Source organism: Anabas testudineus, chromosome 6, assembly GCF_900324465.2.
Source record: "Anabas testudineus chromosome 6, fAnaTes1.2, whole genome shotgun sequence".
Classification (NCBI taxonomy): domain Eukaryota; kingdom Metazoa; phylum Chordata; class Actinopteri; order Anabantiformes; family Anabantidae; genus Anabas; species Anabas testudineus.
In genome coordinates, this window is record NC_046615.1 from 3161008 (window position 1) to 3178248 (window position 17241).

The following is a 17241-nucleotide window of genomic DNA, read 5'->3' on the forward strand; positions in this document are numbered from 1 at the left end:
AGGTGTGGAATGTTGTTTTCTATGTAACTAACTCACAGCGTAAACGTCTGTTTTTCTCAGGAGCTGATGAGCAGGACCTCTTTGGAGACTCAGAAGCTGGATCTAATGGACGAGGTGTCCTGCCTCAAATTAAAGCTGGTTAGCATGGAAGACTTACACAGCAGCGCACAGCCGCAAGAAGCTGTGGACACAAAGCAGAACAAAGCCGAGGTATGGAACAAAAGTGCGTTTCTGTGTTTTTCACTGTGCTAATGTTGCTCAACTCAACAAGATCAGAACTGCAACTGCTGCTTATTGGATCAAGGGATTAACAACTTGCCTGTTTCAATGTGCTATTTGTCAAGACCACTGCAGCATTTACACTGCAACTGACTATCAATGTACAGTAAAAGAAGGTAAGTGCACAACTGTCCATACAACAAAATATACTTTGTTTCTAAAATGCCTTCTAGTTTCCCCAAGTGACTTTGATGCTGCTTTGGGCAAGGGCCAATGTAACATAATTCAGAATGAGCACCTGTATTGTCCGAAGGCACCTGCCTTTTTACTCTAGACTTCTAATCAGCACTATGGGAACCTACAGTCAGCATTACTGTAGACTGCACATCACACTGTTGGTTAATTGCCTGTACAAAGCAGAGTACAGCTTCAGACTCTTATTTTATCTTCATAAAACCCTCTAATGCTGTGTTATGTAACAACAATATGTATAGAATATCATATGCCCTAAATACTAACATGGTCAAATGAGTTTGGACATGTTTATTCTCCACTGTGTTTCTCAAACATTCAAATGTGCCTGTGTCTTTGTGCCTGTGTCCCCATTAGGGTAAACTAATAGCACTAACATTGTTATGTCTATTGGTTTATCCTCCACAGAGACCTCATATGTCTACTTTTAGATGAATGAAGCCCCCTAAAATGCACAACTTTAAAGGATGATGCAAATGTTTTTCAACTTTGTTTAAAATAATAACACAATAAGACAACATTTATTGCACTGCGAACAAAAAATTACAATAAATATAAGGTAACTGAGTTGTTTTTCTTCAAGTCTGTGAGCCACAGTACAGTAAAGGAAAACATTCCATGAGGGATTATTTAGAGAAGAATATGTGGCTTCTTGTTGACATATATCAGTTGTTTTTCCCCTCTCAGTGTTTTCACTGTCTGAGCCAAATGGGATTAGTAATAGCATTCACCTCTGACTGCTGTGGTCATAGTAATGAACCACAGTTCTCCCAAACTTCATAGTTTCACAGAAGAATCACTGCATTCATTTTAGGAAGAGGACACAGATTAAGAAAAATGTTTGGTACCAAAATGTCTGCCAAACATTCTTCGTCACCAGCTTTTTTGCCAGGATGGTTTTAAGCTGTGCCTTTCTAGACATCACACAGTAAAATGTGGACATTTTGGATTTTGTGTACATGGTGCAGATTTTTTTTACCAGAATGATCTGCTTACAAAAAAATATATTTATATATATTCTCATCAATATCAAATCAATCTCTTTTGGCTGATGGCAGATAATCGCACCCAAGGCACTGTGATTGGTGGAATGTGTGTTTGATGTAAGCCTGGTCCCCAAAAATGAATTTTAAGTCACCTCCTGGATTTAACTGCTAAAATTGGGTTAGGATCTGGTGATCACTTAAACGTTTTTGGGACTAAACAGCTGTGTAGCCTTAGAAAAACCACAGCCAGGCTAATGGGAAAAAAAGTTTAATTTGCTATGGAGCATAAAATTAGACACTGAAGCAAAGGAAGAAGGTCATGTGGTTTGATGAGCCCAGATTTACCATGTTCCAGAGTAGGCTAAGAAGAGAGGCGGTGAAGTGATGCACCGATCATGCCTAGTGCTTACTGTACAAGCCTGTGGGGGCAGTGCTATGATCTGGGGTTGCTGCAGTTGGTCAGGTCTAGGTTCAGCAACATTATGTACCCTAAAGAATGAGGTCAGCTGAGTACCTGAATATACTGAATGACCAGGTTATCCCATCAATGAATTTTTTCTTCCCTGATGTCACGGGCATATTCCAAGATGACAATGTCAGGATTCATCAGGTTTAAATTGTGAAAGAGTCGTTCAGGAAGCATGACACATCATTTTCACATATGGATTGGCCCCTACAGAGTACAGACCTTAACCCCATTGAGAATCCCTGGGATGTGCTGGAGAAGACTTTGTGCAGCGGTCCAACTCTGGTATCATTAATAGAAGATCTTGGCAAAAGATTAATGCAACTCTGGGTGGAAATAAATGTTGTGACATTGCAGAAGCTAATCGAAATGATGCCACGGTGAATGTGTGCCGTAATCAGAGATCAAGACGTTCCAGCGGAATATTGGTGTGGGACACTTTTTTGGATTTTAGCTGATCATAGCTGGAGCTCTATTTTAGTGACCATTGGGTGATTGGTCAGCTCCCTGACTATGGCCCTTCTCTCGTGATTGCTTAGTTAGGCTGGGCGGACTGCTCTAGGAAGAGTCCTTGTGGTTCCAAACTTCTGTCATTTGTGGGTGGAGGAGGCCAATGCGCTCAGTGGCACCTTTAATACTGCAGAACTTTTTCTGCACCCTTCCCGAGATCTGTGCCTCAATACAATCCTGTTTTCGAGGTCAGAAATAGACAATAAAAGTTTAAAAAAAAACTTATTTGCTCATTGTCATTATGGGGTATTGTTTAAAATAATGATTTTAATTACTTTTTGAATAAGGATGTAACATAACAAAATGTGGAAAAGGTTAAGGGCCTGAATACCTTCTGGATTCACTACAACATCAGGGGCCATGTTGTTGTCAACAACTGCATTGTGTAGAAATATGTCAAGTGATGCAGTTACTTATGATAGATGTATATTTACATTTAGTTAACCTATTAACGTACATAAAGTCATGTTACCTTGCTGGTTTTAATGCTAATGCACCCTAACATTAGCAATGTAATGGGAAAACGAGTTTAGACCGATTGTGGGATAGCTTTAGCAGGATGCCTAAGACCAAAACGTCCACCTGGTAACTGTATCGAGTTTAGAAAGATAGGGAGATGTTGGAGAGGCAGATGTGGTGGAGCAGTCAGGGCCAGGTGATGGAGAGGAGCTACTAGCCTGGGTGGTTAAACACTAATGAAAGCATAATTGTGAATATTATATATTACTGCTTCTAAAAGATGCCTGTAAATCTTACGCACTGCACCTTTAATTGTTCACTGACTGATCACATGAACAAACAATTGCATACACACAGACACACAGAAATAGACACGCATGTCACCCAGGTCTTGTTGAGCAGTCTTCGCTTGTCATCACTAGTTTCTTTGTGTGGACTTTGTTCATTGTGACACCCAGCTGCTCCCCACTGGCACAAGCAAGATACTAAAGCTGCTCTTGTAGACTGCCCCCCTGTGTTTGTATGTATATCTATGAGGAGGTGTACAGCTATAACAAGGCATCCAGCACCCTGGGCGTGCTTTGAGTGAACAAATGCGATCCAGCATTTTTGACATGCATAGGTCCATGTTCTGTACACGCAAGCATCAGGGGGAAGTCAGCAAAGAGGGAGAGACAGTGAGAAGAGAGCTCGACAACATAGAGTGGACAGGAAGCAGACAGAAGAGGAAGAGAAGGAACACAGGGATAAGACAAGAGACAGTGATAGACAGATAGAAAAATATAAAATGACAGAATGTACTGTGGAAATATTGTTTTTGGTCCTGCAAGGCACACACAGAAAGTGAGCATGCAGGACATTCACAATATAAACCCTGCAGGATCTAACTGTCAATGTCTGTCTTTGTGAAAAACACTGTGTGATCCCACTTTCCTTTTTTGTGCATCTTTTGCAAAACTCAGATTAGGCCAAAAACAAAACAAATTGATTTCAAGGATGAAATAAAAGCATGAATAGTCTTATCCATCTCAACCTTAAACACAATGGATTTAAGTTTAGCAACATTGCTCAACTGAAAAAAAACTGTAACAAGTAACACGTACCACTTTACGTGTTGGTCACAGAGCAACATGTAAAGTGTTTTGAAGATTTCTCACTGGGCTGGCATGGTGGTGTCATGGTTAGCATTCACAGCAAGCATGATTCATGGGAGCTTTTCTGTGTGGAGTCTGCATGTTCTTATCATTACTGATTAGTAAACATGAAAAGGAGAGGGCGTGACATGCAACAAAAGCAGTGAAAAGGTGTAACTTTAAAACTCCCTACTACTTGCCCTATAGGAAGCATGTTGCGTGACTGGCTCAAAATCATATCACATAAATGGAAGAAAAACCAAGTTTACTTTTTAAAAACACGGGATTACTTAAAAAAATTCAAAATAAAGTGATTACGAAATAAAATTACTAACCATGGGTGTTGTGAATAAGCAAAATCAAAAATGCTCCTTCTCACCCAAATGAAGGTCCACCCACCATTATCTGCAAGATAGAGAGGACACCACAGAAAGAAGACAGGGACAACCCCCACTCTAGCAGGCCAGGGCCTGTCACACCCCCCTCCATTAGGATAAAGTCCCAAGGAAAACTTACCATAACCAACTGCTACACTAATAACTAAACTGGCAATAACAAGCAATACTATACAAAATATATACATTATCTATAAATTACCTCACCCATGGCCCTGGATCCAGTACAAACACATTTCACACTGGTGCCCTTGACAAAGCATCGACTAATACATTGTCAGTCCCCTTAATATGAAAAATACATAAACAATATGACTGCAAAGACAGGAAGGTCAGTGGGTTATGAGTAGTAAAAACAGGCCAACCTGACTCAAGATAGACATGGAAATTACCTAAAGCACACACAAGATCTAGAGTCTCCTTCGCTATAATATAATAGTTAAGTTGGTGCTAAATAAATTTCCTAGAGAAGAAGCAAACTGGCCTATCCAGAGTCTGATCGTCTGCCTGCAATAACACTGCACGAGCACCCACGTGACCACCTGCAGCTTAAAAGGTTGGTCCAGCTGTCAAGCTGCCAGCACAGGCGCAGAGCGCAACATAAAGTTAATATTTTCTAAAGCATGTTGACAGGCAGAACACCACACAAATTTAACACTACTCTTTTTTAAAAATTTAACTAAAAGAAAAGTTCATACAAAAACTACAGTAATACCCTACCAGACGCAGTCCCAGCCCATCTGTGTACAGTAAGAACATGGACTTGAGGGTCTGATGGAACCGTTCTAATGCACCCTGGCTCTGTGTAAGAAGTAGATTGAACATGCTTTATATGCAGGTGTTTTTTCTGGATGTAAAGTTCGACCCCTGATCACTCTGTACAACCCGGGGGAATACCGAAGGTGGTCACAAACTGAGAGAGTGCTTTTAAAAACACTGACTTGGGGGCCCACACAGTCCACAAGCAAATACTCAGATGGTTCACTGTTGCAGCTATTGGGTGCAATGGTGCAGGTTTAATTCTCTGATTAGGATTACTGCTAAACTGACAAATGTAACACATTTTAATATATATAATATGTATAGGGACATCTTTCTTCAGACATGGCAGGACCAAATCACAATAACTTTTTTGGAACCACCACCTGGAAAACAGGCACTGCAATTCCCCCCTCACTGAAAGGAACCTATAAAAAGCAGAATATGCCTCTTGTGCTTTAACTGGCAATACACATTGCAGCATTACGGTGCATCAGGCCACTCTCTAGAATTAGCAACCCCGTTCAAACAGCGAAAAAAATGTTTCAGGATCTTTTTCATTAAATTTAGTGATGAGGCTCTAAGAATCAAAGAAACAAAGTAAGGCCAGAAAGGAGCACCAATCCTCCTAACTACCTAACTGCACCAACTAAACTAAACCCTAGTCTTCATGTGGCATTATGGTGGGTATTTATCCACTTCAGCCCAGTGGTCCGAATAGCCAAGTGTAAATCGGTGGCAAAATTTATTTTTTTAAACTAATGCACTAAACTGATGCATTAAAAAGGTAACTCAACTGTCCGGGAATTGTGTAATAAGATTTCACTAACAATATTTTGACACATGGAAAAACCCTACCAAAATGCCCTGCCTGAACAAATTAACAATAAAATTCAGCCAACCAACAAAAGTCTATTGGACGAGTTCTCAAATTCGTCATGATTGACTCAAAATCATGAGAAAAAAGTGGGAGAGACACCAGGTTAGAAAAAAGAGCTAAGGATTGTTGTGTCCTCACAGCTATGGAAAGACGAATGTGCAGGTCTGTGTGTTGATGGGAACAGCTGCAAGGCTCTGGTGGGCTGGGAGGAAGAATGGTAGGCATCTATTGTGAGGATTCCTGAGGGCTAAACACTTTCACCTCAGGAAACCATGCCAGCACCACACACACTTGCACATACACTGGTGTCTATGAACACCTTGAATGTTGGGCAGCTGTGACTCTGGACGTAGGGCATTTGATCCCTAGTTCTTCATGTCTGTACATTCAAATGTAGAGCAAGACCCCATGCAATTTGCCTTGCTCTGGCTCTGTGTGTGTGTGTGTGTGTGTGTGTGTGTGTGTGTGTGTGTGTGTGTGTGTGTGTAAGAGTGAATGATAGGCAAATTGTAACGCATTCTTTTGTTAAGAATCTCCACTTTGTCCATAACTCTACAAATGCGGGTGGACTGTGTTTCTTAGGTCACAACAAATCCAACAAAGTGATACAGCTTCTTTTTAATTTTGGCCTCTCATTGAATTACTAATGAAAGGAGCAATAGCTGTGACCTGTCTACAACATTTATCATTTTAAACTGAAAAAATCATGGTTGCATGGGCTAAAAACTTTTACCTGAAGGTTTTTCTGCACTGTTAGCGTCACTGTCATGGTCTGTATATACTGGGCAGGACATGCACTATACTGAGGTGTTTAATCTGATGTGTATCACTTAATATGTATCACATCATGTTTTCTCCCCTTAATCAAGAACTTTTTAGGATCCTACCAACCTCTTTTCGTCCTGGAGTTAGCCACTTCTTCACTATGCCTTTCTTTCTTCTTTACTTATTTCTACTGTATGTTATTTAGATGTTTTGTCTGTGTTTCTGTTTTTTCAGCCAACAGCCTTCAAGATATGGAAGGGGAAGCAACACTGACTAAGATTAACAAATGCGTGTCTGATGTCTGATTTGCCTCTCTTCTCTTCTCTTCTCTTCTCTTCTCTTCTCTTCTCTTCTCTTCTCTTCTCTTCTCTTCTCTTCTCTTCTCTTCTCTTCTCTTCGTTTTATCTTCTCCTCTTCTCTCCACTCCTTTTTGCATTTATTCCTTCTTGTCATCTCACCATTTCATCCTCTTTTCTGCCCTTCTTTTGTCTGTCAACCTCTGTTGCTCCATCTATCACAGTGTGTGGTAAATTTCATTAGTGAGCTCCAGGAGCAGATGTGCAGGTTTCAGGAGGAGATCAGCACTCGCATCCAGGAGAAACGAGCCCTGGAGGAGATGGAAGCCCAGCAGGGGGAGCCCAGAGGCAGCCAAACCCAGGGCTCCAGCCCTCAGACCGGGTTAGCCTGTTCAGACCTGAGCATGTCTGACACAGACGGCTGGACGTACAATGGAGGACAGACTGTACACGTAGGGAGACTTGATGGATGAACTCATCTTCCCCTCCTTCCCCATCATTTCTTGTCTTCTACTCTTCTCCCCTTTTAACCAGTCCACACACAACCCGGTATTTGGAAGTTTCCACAGAATCAGACTAATAGCCTCTCTTGAACAGCATCTGACGAGTGTCTGTATATGTACCTTAGGATGTGGGGTCATGGTGTACTGTGGTTCTAGCAGATAAGGAGACTTTTGTTTTCCAAATACGTCCATACTTTTGAGGAGTTACTGAGGTCTTTGAAACAGATAGTGTAACAAGTGTAACAATAATAAAATGTTACAACATACGAAAGTAGCTCAGCCTGCTCTAATTGTTTGCAGGTATATGATAAGGATATAGTAACTCAGAATCTGCTGAACTCCTCAAGTATTTGATGCATTTGGAAAAACAGATTTCAGCCCCGATCTGGATTTTGTTTTTGAACTTGGGTTTTTGATTGGGCTTTGTGGTTTGATTTGATTTGATTTGATGTGGTTTGCTTGCATGACAGTTGTTCCCCCCTCTACTAACAAAGGTTACTCTCTCCATTTCCTCCTGCACTGACCAGGTGGATGGGTCATGTAACAGTTACTATAATATAACGTCATACTGTACAAGGTTTCCCTCAGACTTCGGCAGTTTGTGGCAGGACCGCTCTCAGTCCTGTTCTGGGTATTCAGGCTCATCCTTTTCTTTGTTGTTGATCACTGCACGCTGTGGTGTCTGTTTCAGGAGGATCATGTTTCCAATATTAACCACTGTACTGTTCAAGCCCGGAGACCTTTATAACCACACTGAATGCAAACCTGGTGTTTGAAAACCCTCCTGTTTAAATGTTGGCATGTGTACAGTTCAGAAATATCGACAAACCTCCTGCTGATTCTGACATTTAATGTAATTGTGTATAAGGTGGTTAATATACCTGCATGACTGTTTTTGGCTTTGAAAAAGACAAATGAAGTACATATGTTTTTTATTTTCAACAGGATTTGCTACAAGAAGTAAAGCAGCTAAAAAACAAAGTGGATGAGCTGGAAGGAGAGAAGAGCCAGTATGAGAGAAAACTTAGAGCAACAAAGGTACTTATTAAACTTACACATAACATTCATATAATTAGCCAGTCTGAACTGGTTAGACGCAATATATGCTATCTGCTGTACAAAAAAACAAACAAAAAAGATTTCAATTTTGTATCAGTGTTGATTTCAGTGTCTTAGATGGAAAAGTGGCAGAAATGGTAAAGTAATGTGCTATTTAACAGTAACAAGGCTACTGTTCAAGATGAAAAGAAAAGACTACAAACAGCAAAAAGTTGGTTAATAAAAAAATATCAATTAATACAAATCACAAATAATTGCAATAACAGTAAAAGTAGAATAAAATATGGTTATTAATAAGAATAATTCTTAATAGAAATAATTCTGCAAAAGACTGAGCTGAAGGTTAGACCAGTAAAGTGGCAGTAAGTAAGTCATGGCTGACAGCTGAACTGCAGCTAACAAACAAATGTAAATGTCACTTTTCCATCAAGAGGGACTGATAAGATGGCTTGTTAGAGAACATGTAGAGAGGAAATTAGATGCTATTGTCGTTGTACACATGAGATTTTAAAATAAACTTCTCTTATTAATCCACCACTTTACTAAACAGTGTGATGCTTCTATTGTTTAACTTATTTAACCTCTTAAACTTCTGCCTAAGATTAAAACACTTTTCTACATATGTATTTTTACTTTATCATATTTATAAGCTGCTTTATTATGATCACACTGAATGAAAGTCAAGTCAGCCAAAATGACTAAACATACAGTAGTCATCCATATCATTTTATACACATTTTGCCAAAGGACAACCTGACATATTTGGCATTTTTGAAAACTCCAGTAATAAAAAAAACAAAAAAACTTTGTACAATGTTGTATAGTTGGGCAATATGACTTCATAACACTGCACGAGCAGGGTTTAAGAGGTTAATTTCCTTTTAATAAAGAGCATCTTTATTTTATTGCATTGTTTGTTACTGGTTCATTTGAAAAAGGTAAAACTGCTGTTGCATTCTCTGTGCTTACACTGCTTCCTTCCTCCTCTCTTCCTCTCCCTCCTTCACTCTCTGCATCCTCTCTTCTTCTCCATTAACCCCTCTCTGTCGCTTGCTCTCTTCACTTTTTGTGCGCTCCTCTTTTCTTTGCCCACATCTCTAACATCGCCCCTGTCATTACCCCTCTTCCTGTCTCTATCTAGCTCTCTATCTCTTACTCTCTCCATGTGTGTTACCAGTCGCTCATGACCCAGCTGTCCAACCTCAAGCTGACTGTCGAGCACACGCAGCTGGAGAAGCAGCACTGGGAGGAGCACTGGCGCAGCGCACAGGTGCCTCCTCTTCCTCCTTCTCTTGCTCCTCTTGCTCGCGATTTCTCTGTGTTTTTTTTTTTTTTTACCCTGATTAGTACTGACGCCTTTTCTGACACTCTAACCACTGTCCTCCTCCTTTTCTACCTCTTCTGTGCTAGTGTTCTTCGTTAGCACCTATGCCTCTCCACTTCCTCCTTTATTTACTAATTCCAAACACTTTCATTTCAAATCACATATATTCTCGTTGTACGATGTTGCAATGACAATAAGTTTCTCTCTTATCTCTATTCAAGTAGGAAGGAACATGAGGCAGTTAAAGACATATAGAGAAATAATATAGTAAGACATCCTGATGTGGATGGGGTATGTGTGTTCAAGCATCTACAGTATGTGCAGACGAAAGCAGGGAAATTCCATCTGCTTTTGGTTGTTTAGCTCCCTCCCTTTGATTTAAGAGTTTGCATGGTTGTGATGTCTGTGCATTAGTTGTATGTGTTTATATGGGTATTATAAGTTCATGCTCGTTTTGTTAAGGTCATAAGATATATACAGTAATGATAGCTGCCACTAAAAGCTGCTGTAGAAGAACGGTTATGCTGACATTGACTGAGGAGGAATGAGTTGTAACTGTTGAAAGACGCCTTTAGGAAGTGTAACAGACTTTGTTCAGTAGCGTGGTGTTCAGAGAATCCAGACACTACATTTTATAGATTCCCTCTTTAAGTTATTCTGTGGTGTTGTCTGCTTCACTGCTTTATGGTGCTTCTGTTACTAGCTTCTTAGCTTCTTTGGTCCATAGGTTTATCTGCTTTTATAGTGAATCAGCTGCTGTAGATGATGTGATGTTTGCCATGCTGCACACACCTGTTGTTTGCAGCTGTTGCTCCTCAGCAGCTTTGTTTCCTATGATTCACTGTTCTTCTATCTCCAACTCAGATGAAGTAATTAAAACACACTTCAAGGTTACTTTTGCTGACAATGTGCTCTGTTGTTTCCGTTTCTAACATACGTCATTTTCTGAACATACTGAGACAAATGTATATTTGACAAAAATGGGCTGGTAAAAAAATCTGCTTGGCTGGTTATACATTTGAAGCATGTTACTGTTTTGACGGCTCTGGGACTTCAGGGCCCTTCCCCATAATGGAATAACGTGCAACAAAGGTCCCCTGTAGGTACGCAAAGTGAGGTGACTTAGCTCTTTAACCTAACCTAACCTAAGCTACAGAGGCACTTTTCAATCTTCAATGTTTGGTCCAGATTATTGCCATGCTGAAAGGTGAACCATCAGCCAAGGCTTTGTTAGAGCTTCAGAATTTTTGGTCACCTCACTGACCAAGATCCTTCTTGACCAGCTTGTCGGTTTTCAATGGACTTCCAGCTCTACGAAGAGACTTTTCTAGTTTCACAACACTGTGCTCCTGGGAACACTTAAAGCCTTAGACTCTTTGTCTGATATTGGTGTTATATGGTGACACCTTTATGCAGACCTGGAGATAACCAAGTAATGAAGAGCTGAGTTTTAAATTTCTGCACCAGTGAAATACTTTATTTATTTATTTATTCAAACTAGAAACATGAATGTGAATTGCATCAAAATCCTGGAGTTGTGAACATTTTCCATAAAGGTACAGCAATCCTAGTTGCCTCAAAGTTACATCTCCTAGGTATTCAGTGATCTGGAAGACTGGCACAGTTTATAGACCTCCACTCTGTCATTCTCCACAGGCAGAAATCTCTGAGCTTCAGCAGCTCCTCACCTCCAAAGACGCTGAGATTGAGTGCCTCCAGACCCAGCTGCTGGCCAAAGGCGGCACAGCCAACGACAACGCAGAGAGAGGTACACACAGATGACAGTCAGATCCACATCTGCTAGTGTGAATGAGCGTGGGAGCCAGCGATATGCATGTCTGTCTACTCAACTCTGATTACTGTAACATCTAATCAACATGCCCCTCTCTTCTCTGCTGTATACCTGACTTGTTCTTGACTTTCTGCTGCCCTCTGCTGTAGAGGAGGTGTATATCAAGCATCTGATTAACAAATGTAAGGCATGGTGTGCTTTGGCAACAGGTCTGATTTCCAACCAAACTCCTCTTACTGTACTGTTGTGCTGTTGACTGTGATTGGGTGTTCTTTCTGTTCATATTTCAACAAATGTGGACCCTAAAAACAACTGTGCACATTGAATGTTTTAACTGTTAATTTAACTAAGTAGCTGACACATCATTAAGTGACAACTTAATGAGGTGGTGGTAGACAGTTTGGTTTAAGATTGGACCACAGCTGGCCTTCAGTTTGTGTGAGGTGTTAAACGTTCCTGCTAAAACGAGGAAGAATCTACATCCTTTCAAATATCCAGACTGCTATGATTTCCAAAGAGCTTCTGAGTTCTCGAGCCCTATTGGCAACATCTAGCTAAACAGGACGAGGTACACAAGGTTAACAGAAAACACCTCATTAGTGTTGATGTTAAAGAACAAAAGGAAGGTGACACTCACAACATAACATAAAGTCATAAATGTTAACAACTTGTGCAATGGCGCCAACAAGAGCAGGTGCACCTGGAAACGTGGACAAAATACAGGTTACCTGCCAACCAGTCACAGTTGTAGCCATTAGGACTGTGTATTGGCAAGAATCTGATCTGAGCAAACAAAAGTGAACTTTTTTGGGACAACACTGCCATCTAGCCAGTAGGAGTTTATAGACAACACAAAATCACCAATCAATCTGTGCATGTAAACTGTTCATTAAAATCAATACTGGATTTTTGGAAAGTGATACAATAGAACTAAGTGTAATATCGTGATACTTAAGCATATCAATGTTTTATTACATCCCCAGTAGCCAAATTATAAGCGTGTATAACTCTAGCTCTGTTCATATCAGCACTATTGGTAACATCAGACTTTAGCTCTTTTCATTATCTTGGACTACACTGCCAGATAATTTGAAAGGCTAGTTCTGTACTTCACATGAAGTGGATCAAAGACAGAAGAAAATAATGGTCAAAACAGATGCAGCAAAGACATGTTTCCCACATTTCCCATAATGCAACAAGATGCTATAGTATCTTGTTATTAATTCTTCATGCTTCGTAAATATATAAAATTGCATTTTTTTCTCTAACCCCAAAGATTATCATGATGACATCATCATGGTTACTTTTCCATTTAAAACCAGCTTCTGCATTTGAAAGGATGTTGAATTACATTTGCTGCAGGTTTGTGTGTGTGTATGTTCATCCTGTGTATTGTTGCCAATATACGCCTCATCTCTCTGAAAATGAAATGTAAGGAATTCAGAAGAGAACAGTTGTTTTGCTTTGTTTTTTTTCCTGTTATTATTAGCACCATTCTAGCCATTGTATCATTAGAAATAGTGTTTGTCCCAGGTGATGGTGTTTGGACAGTCGTGGTGTCAGTGTGTATTCGTTTTGCTTGTTTATTCATATTAGCATGGCTGTCAGGTCCATTGCCAACATCAAACCAGATCCATCACATTAGGTTACTGTGAATACAAAATAAGATTTTAATACCTTGTTTTTCTCTGACAGACCAGGAATACCAGAGACTGAAAGTGGGGATGGAAACTCTGTTGGCCTCAAATGATGAAAAGGTAAAATTACCCCTAGTACAAGTGTAATTAAGAATTTTGTTAGGATAAAGTTTAAGAGGTTTTCTGATAGAAATACAGAATCTCTGGAAATGACTGGTGTAATGCTTATGAACAGGATCGTCGCATAGAGGAGTTGACGATTCTGCTTGGCCAATACAGAAACATGAGGGAGGTCATGGCGCTCACACAGGGTATGCATTACACCTTTTCACACCTATAAATCCTTTCATGCCTCAACTGTGAATTTTGGTTGGGGTGTACCATAGGAAACACTGAACACGCTATCTTTTCTTCCTCGTCCTACTAATGCTTTTGTTTTCACCAATCAGGGAGCAGTGAAGAGGAGCTAAGTGGCAGTCTAAAACTCAGAGCCATCACTCACAAAGCACACTCTGATATACTCAGATCAGAGGTAAGATTACCAAGTATCCATATCTTTCCACTCCTTTCTGTGTTGCACATTGAATTTTAAATGGATTAAACATGTTTTCACTCTGTCATTATGGGTTATTGAGTGTACATTGGTGCACAAAAATAACTTAATGAACATGACAAAGTGTGTAGCATTTAGCATTTCTTCACATAAACACATGAGAACCAATGAGATCTTGTCTGTGCACAGATGTCATCAAGAGGATCTTCTCCACTTATGTTATCTTCATCTCCTTACCAGAGACAAATGGACGCCAGGTACAGACACAAAACACACTTAAGCACGTATGCCACACATCTCAGTGTACTATCAATCTTGTTTCATGTGTGTCATTTGTTGTAGTATCCATAATTCCATGGACACGTCGCTGGTGTCCACCGGAGATACAAGTTTCTTTAATGGATCGTGGTGAGTAGTGAAGCTGTTGCTGTGACTTCTCATGGACATTGTAGTGGGAAGTGAAATGAAATGTCACTGAACAGTTTGTAGACACTGTATATGTGCAGAGTCAGACAGGAGTGATTTTCTTTGCAGGCATCAGCGCAGGCTGCTGTCCAGCAGTCTTGAAGAGTTGCAGAGTGGATCCTTACAAAAGGTTTGTTAATGCATTTGACTCTTGTCGTTTCCTGACATTTATTGGCTTCCATAATTCCTTAATCTAATCCGTATAATCTACTTATCATCTCTAACCTGTTACTGTACAAAAAGTATGCCTCTCCTTTTTAACTCCTTGAACAAAATGTACACTAACTCTGTTCTTTCTAACTAACCGTGGTTGTTGTCTAATATGACTGCATGATTGCTAACCTGCTAACTCCCATGTCTGTGTTGGCTATAGGTTGTAGAGATCCAGCAAGTTGAAAGTGAATCAGACGTAGGGGCAGAGGTACTGATCTGCAGCATGACCTCACACAAACTAACCTGCAGCTTCAAAAAGGAACAGACTGCACATGTATACAGTACATCGCTGTTTGCAACATAACAGAGATACGATCCACTTGATTTATGTCCATTTTGAACACTGTTGGCCACGCTGGTAATTCACAAAAACAGCACGACTGTTACAAGATATTCCAACACTGCAGCAGTAACTACTTGCATCGGAAGAAAAAGAGTAAAACTTTAAATAAAAAATAATAATAAAACAATGTTAAATATACTGCAACTTAGAGAAGACTCAGTATAGTTTAACAGTGCAGTTGACTTTTGTTATATGATTCTCAGATAAACTCTGAAGTGTGGAAAGAGTGAGGGTAGAAGCTGTTTGAACTTACAGTGATATACAAATACATGGGTGAAGAGTGGTAATCCTTGTAAACCTATTTATAAACTACTAATGCTAAACCTTTATATTGTGACATGGAACTTGTGTGTAGCACAGAAAATGATATAATGCTCTAGGTTCCTTCTGACCTCTTGTTCCCAGCGTGACAAGCAAAGTTCATAGCTGAGTTTTCCCTTTCATTGCAGCAAAAATGCGTCCTGTGAGTAATTCACACACAAGTCCTCGTGCTCCACTCGCAGACAAAGACAGACTGTGTTCATGCACACACACACGCACACACACAAAGGGCCAGGACCCACCTGAAGTAGCTGTCAGTAGTGTTTGACATCATAGGTGCCTTGCAGCTGTTTTTTTTTTTTTTTTTCTGTTGGCCTTTCTCCCGTTATTCCTTCAGCGCGTTGGCAACTTCAATGCCTGGTCAGATAGCGGCTTTATCAGACATTTACCGTCCAAAGGAACTTTCTGTTGTGCAACAGACAAAAGGAGCAAATCTAATGAGTCCCTGCTGTTGTCTCATGAACAATGCAGATTTGAGACAGCCTGAATACACATGTAGATGAAATGTGATATAGAGAGTACACATAGCTCAAAACACAGAGTTCCAATGTATTGTATCTGTAAATTGTCATGAAATATCAGAAATCTGGTGCTACACTAAGGAAAAGACTCATTAACTTTTTATTTTACATTGTTCTTCTGCAGAGTCCCCACATGGAGCTGAGCAGGTACCAGACCCTGCCAGGGAAGCTAAGCAAAAAGAGCGAGCAGAGGACTGAGCTGAACGGTGACGGGGCGAGAGAGGGAGAGTATTTATCTCCTGTCCAGCTCTCTCCTGTCCACAGTCACGACCAGGAATACAGTCTTAGTGAGTCTCTACGGCATTAATCATCAATTTAATATTATTATTACTGTGTATGTACAGTATCTTTTCTCTGTAGTCACTGTTTAGAAGTTGTAGTTTTTATTTGTCATTTAAAATAGTGAACTTTTTGGCTTATGCAGAGTGCAAATATTAACATAAGTGATAAAGACGGTACCTTAAACTTTTGAAAATAACAATTCAATATGGATGTTTTTGTTGAATATCTGTATTTACTGTCTTGCTGAGGGTTAGATAAAAAGATCATTGTTGCTGTAGCATTAAGACTGGAAGACTGAAGACCTCTGTCCAGAGGTAGAAGCCTGGAGCAGCACTAAACATTCACTGATTATTACATTATGTAAACAAGATGAGGGTTTATAAGGGATTTCACGGCTGTAAACTAAATAATGTAACTATTCCTAACTATTCTAAAACAGGCTTCATGCTTTAACACTGTGAAACTAATGAAACAAACTTTAAATGAATGACTCTTTGTCTACTAACTTTGCTCCAGCTACTTTCTCCTCTGTACCCTGTCTCTTTTTCTCCTCCTCCTGTCTGCTGTGCTGTCGGAACGCTCATTTCTCTCTTTTGTGTTCTGGCTGCAGTTCGCTGCAGGAGTGCCAGTGCTCCGGCTTTAGGTATTGTATACTCACACAGAAATTCTAATGTCAACACTAGAAATTTCAGGAGAATTGCCTCAGTAGGCTAATGTTGTTGTGCTGATCTCTGTAATCGTACAAACGTCTTCTGACACACACAATTCGGGTCAGTTATTTTCCCAAACACAACAATACAGGAAATACAGCAAGATTCTCACAGTCAAACATCGGAGGTGAGCAGAGTCAGGGTGAACAACTGTTTTCACTGAGGATCGAGCAACTCTAAAGCCAAGATTATTAGGTCTCCCTCATGACTCAGAGAGCTGTCGAACATAATGCCCAGCTCTGTTGCATCAGCATTCACTGGAACTAACACACACACACTTAAATCTAATAGGCATATAAGCACAGAGCCACCCATGTATCCACCGACACAGGCAGAGCTTAAAGCAGGAGGGTAATCAGGGCCGTGAGAGTCAAAGAAATGCAAGCTTAAGGATATGT

General features: G+C 40.2%; 1 protein-coding gene across 12 annotated transcripts in view; it reads left to right on the top strand.

The window, feature by feature from the left end:
- ppfibp2b (PPFIA binding protein 2b) overlaps positions 1-17241 on the top strand; it is a 62311-nt gene that overhangs the window by 40020 nt on the left and 5050 nt on the right. For 8 of the 12 annotated variants that reach the window (XM_026365767.1, XM_026365768.1, XM_026365773.1 and 5 more), the window contains 13 exons: positions 61-210; positions 7345-7572; positions 8569-8661; positions 9860-9952; positions 11663-11774; positions 13494-13555; positions 13671-13746; positions 13885-13967; positions 14178-14245; positions 14331-14396; positions 14523-14583; positions 14827-14874; positions 15976-16138. In XM_026365767.1, coding sequence (XP_026221552.1) covers positions 61-210; positions 7345-7572; positions 8569-8661; positions 9860-9952; positions 11663-11774; positions 13494-13555; positions 13671-13746; positions 13885-13967; positions 14178-14245; positions 14331-14396; positions 14523-14583; positions 14827-14874; positions 15976-16138 — 1303 coding nt within the window. The remainder of the gene's footprint in view (positions 1-60; positions 211-7344; positions 7573-8568; positions 8662-9859; positions 9953-11662; positions 11775-13493; positions 13556-13670; positions 13747-13884; positions 13968-14177; positions 14246-14330; positions 14397-14522; positions 14584-14826; positions 14875-15975; positions 16139-17241) is intronic. The other 4 variants (XM_026365774.1, XM_026365775.1, XM_026365776.1 and 1 more) reach the window with 4 other exon arrangements.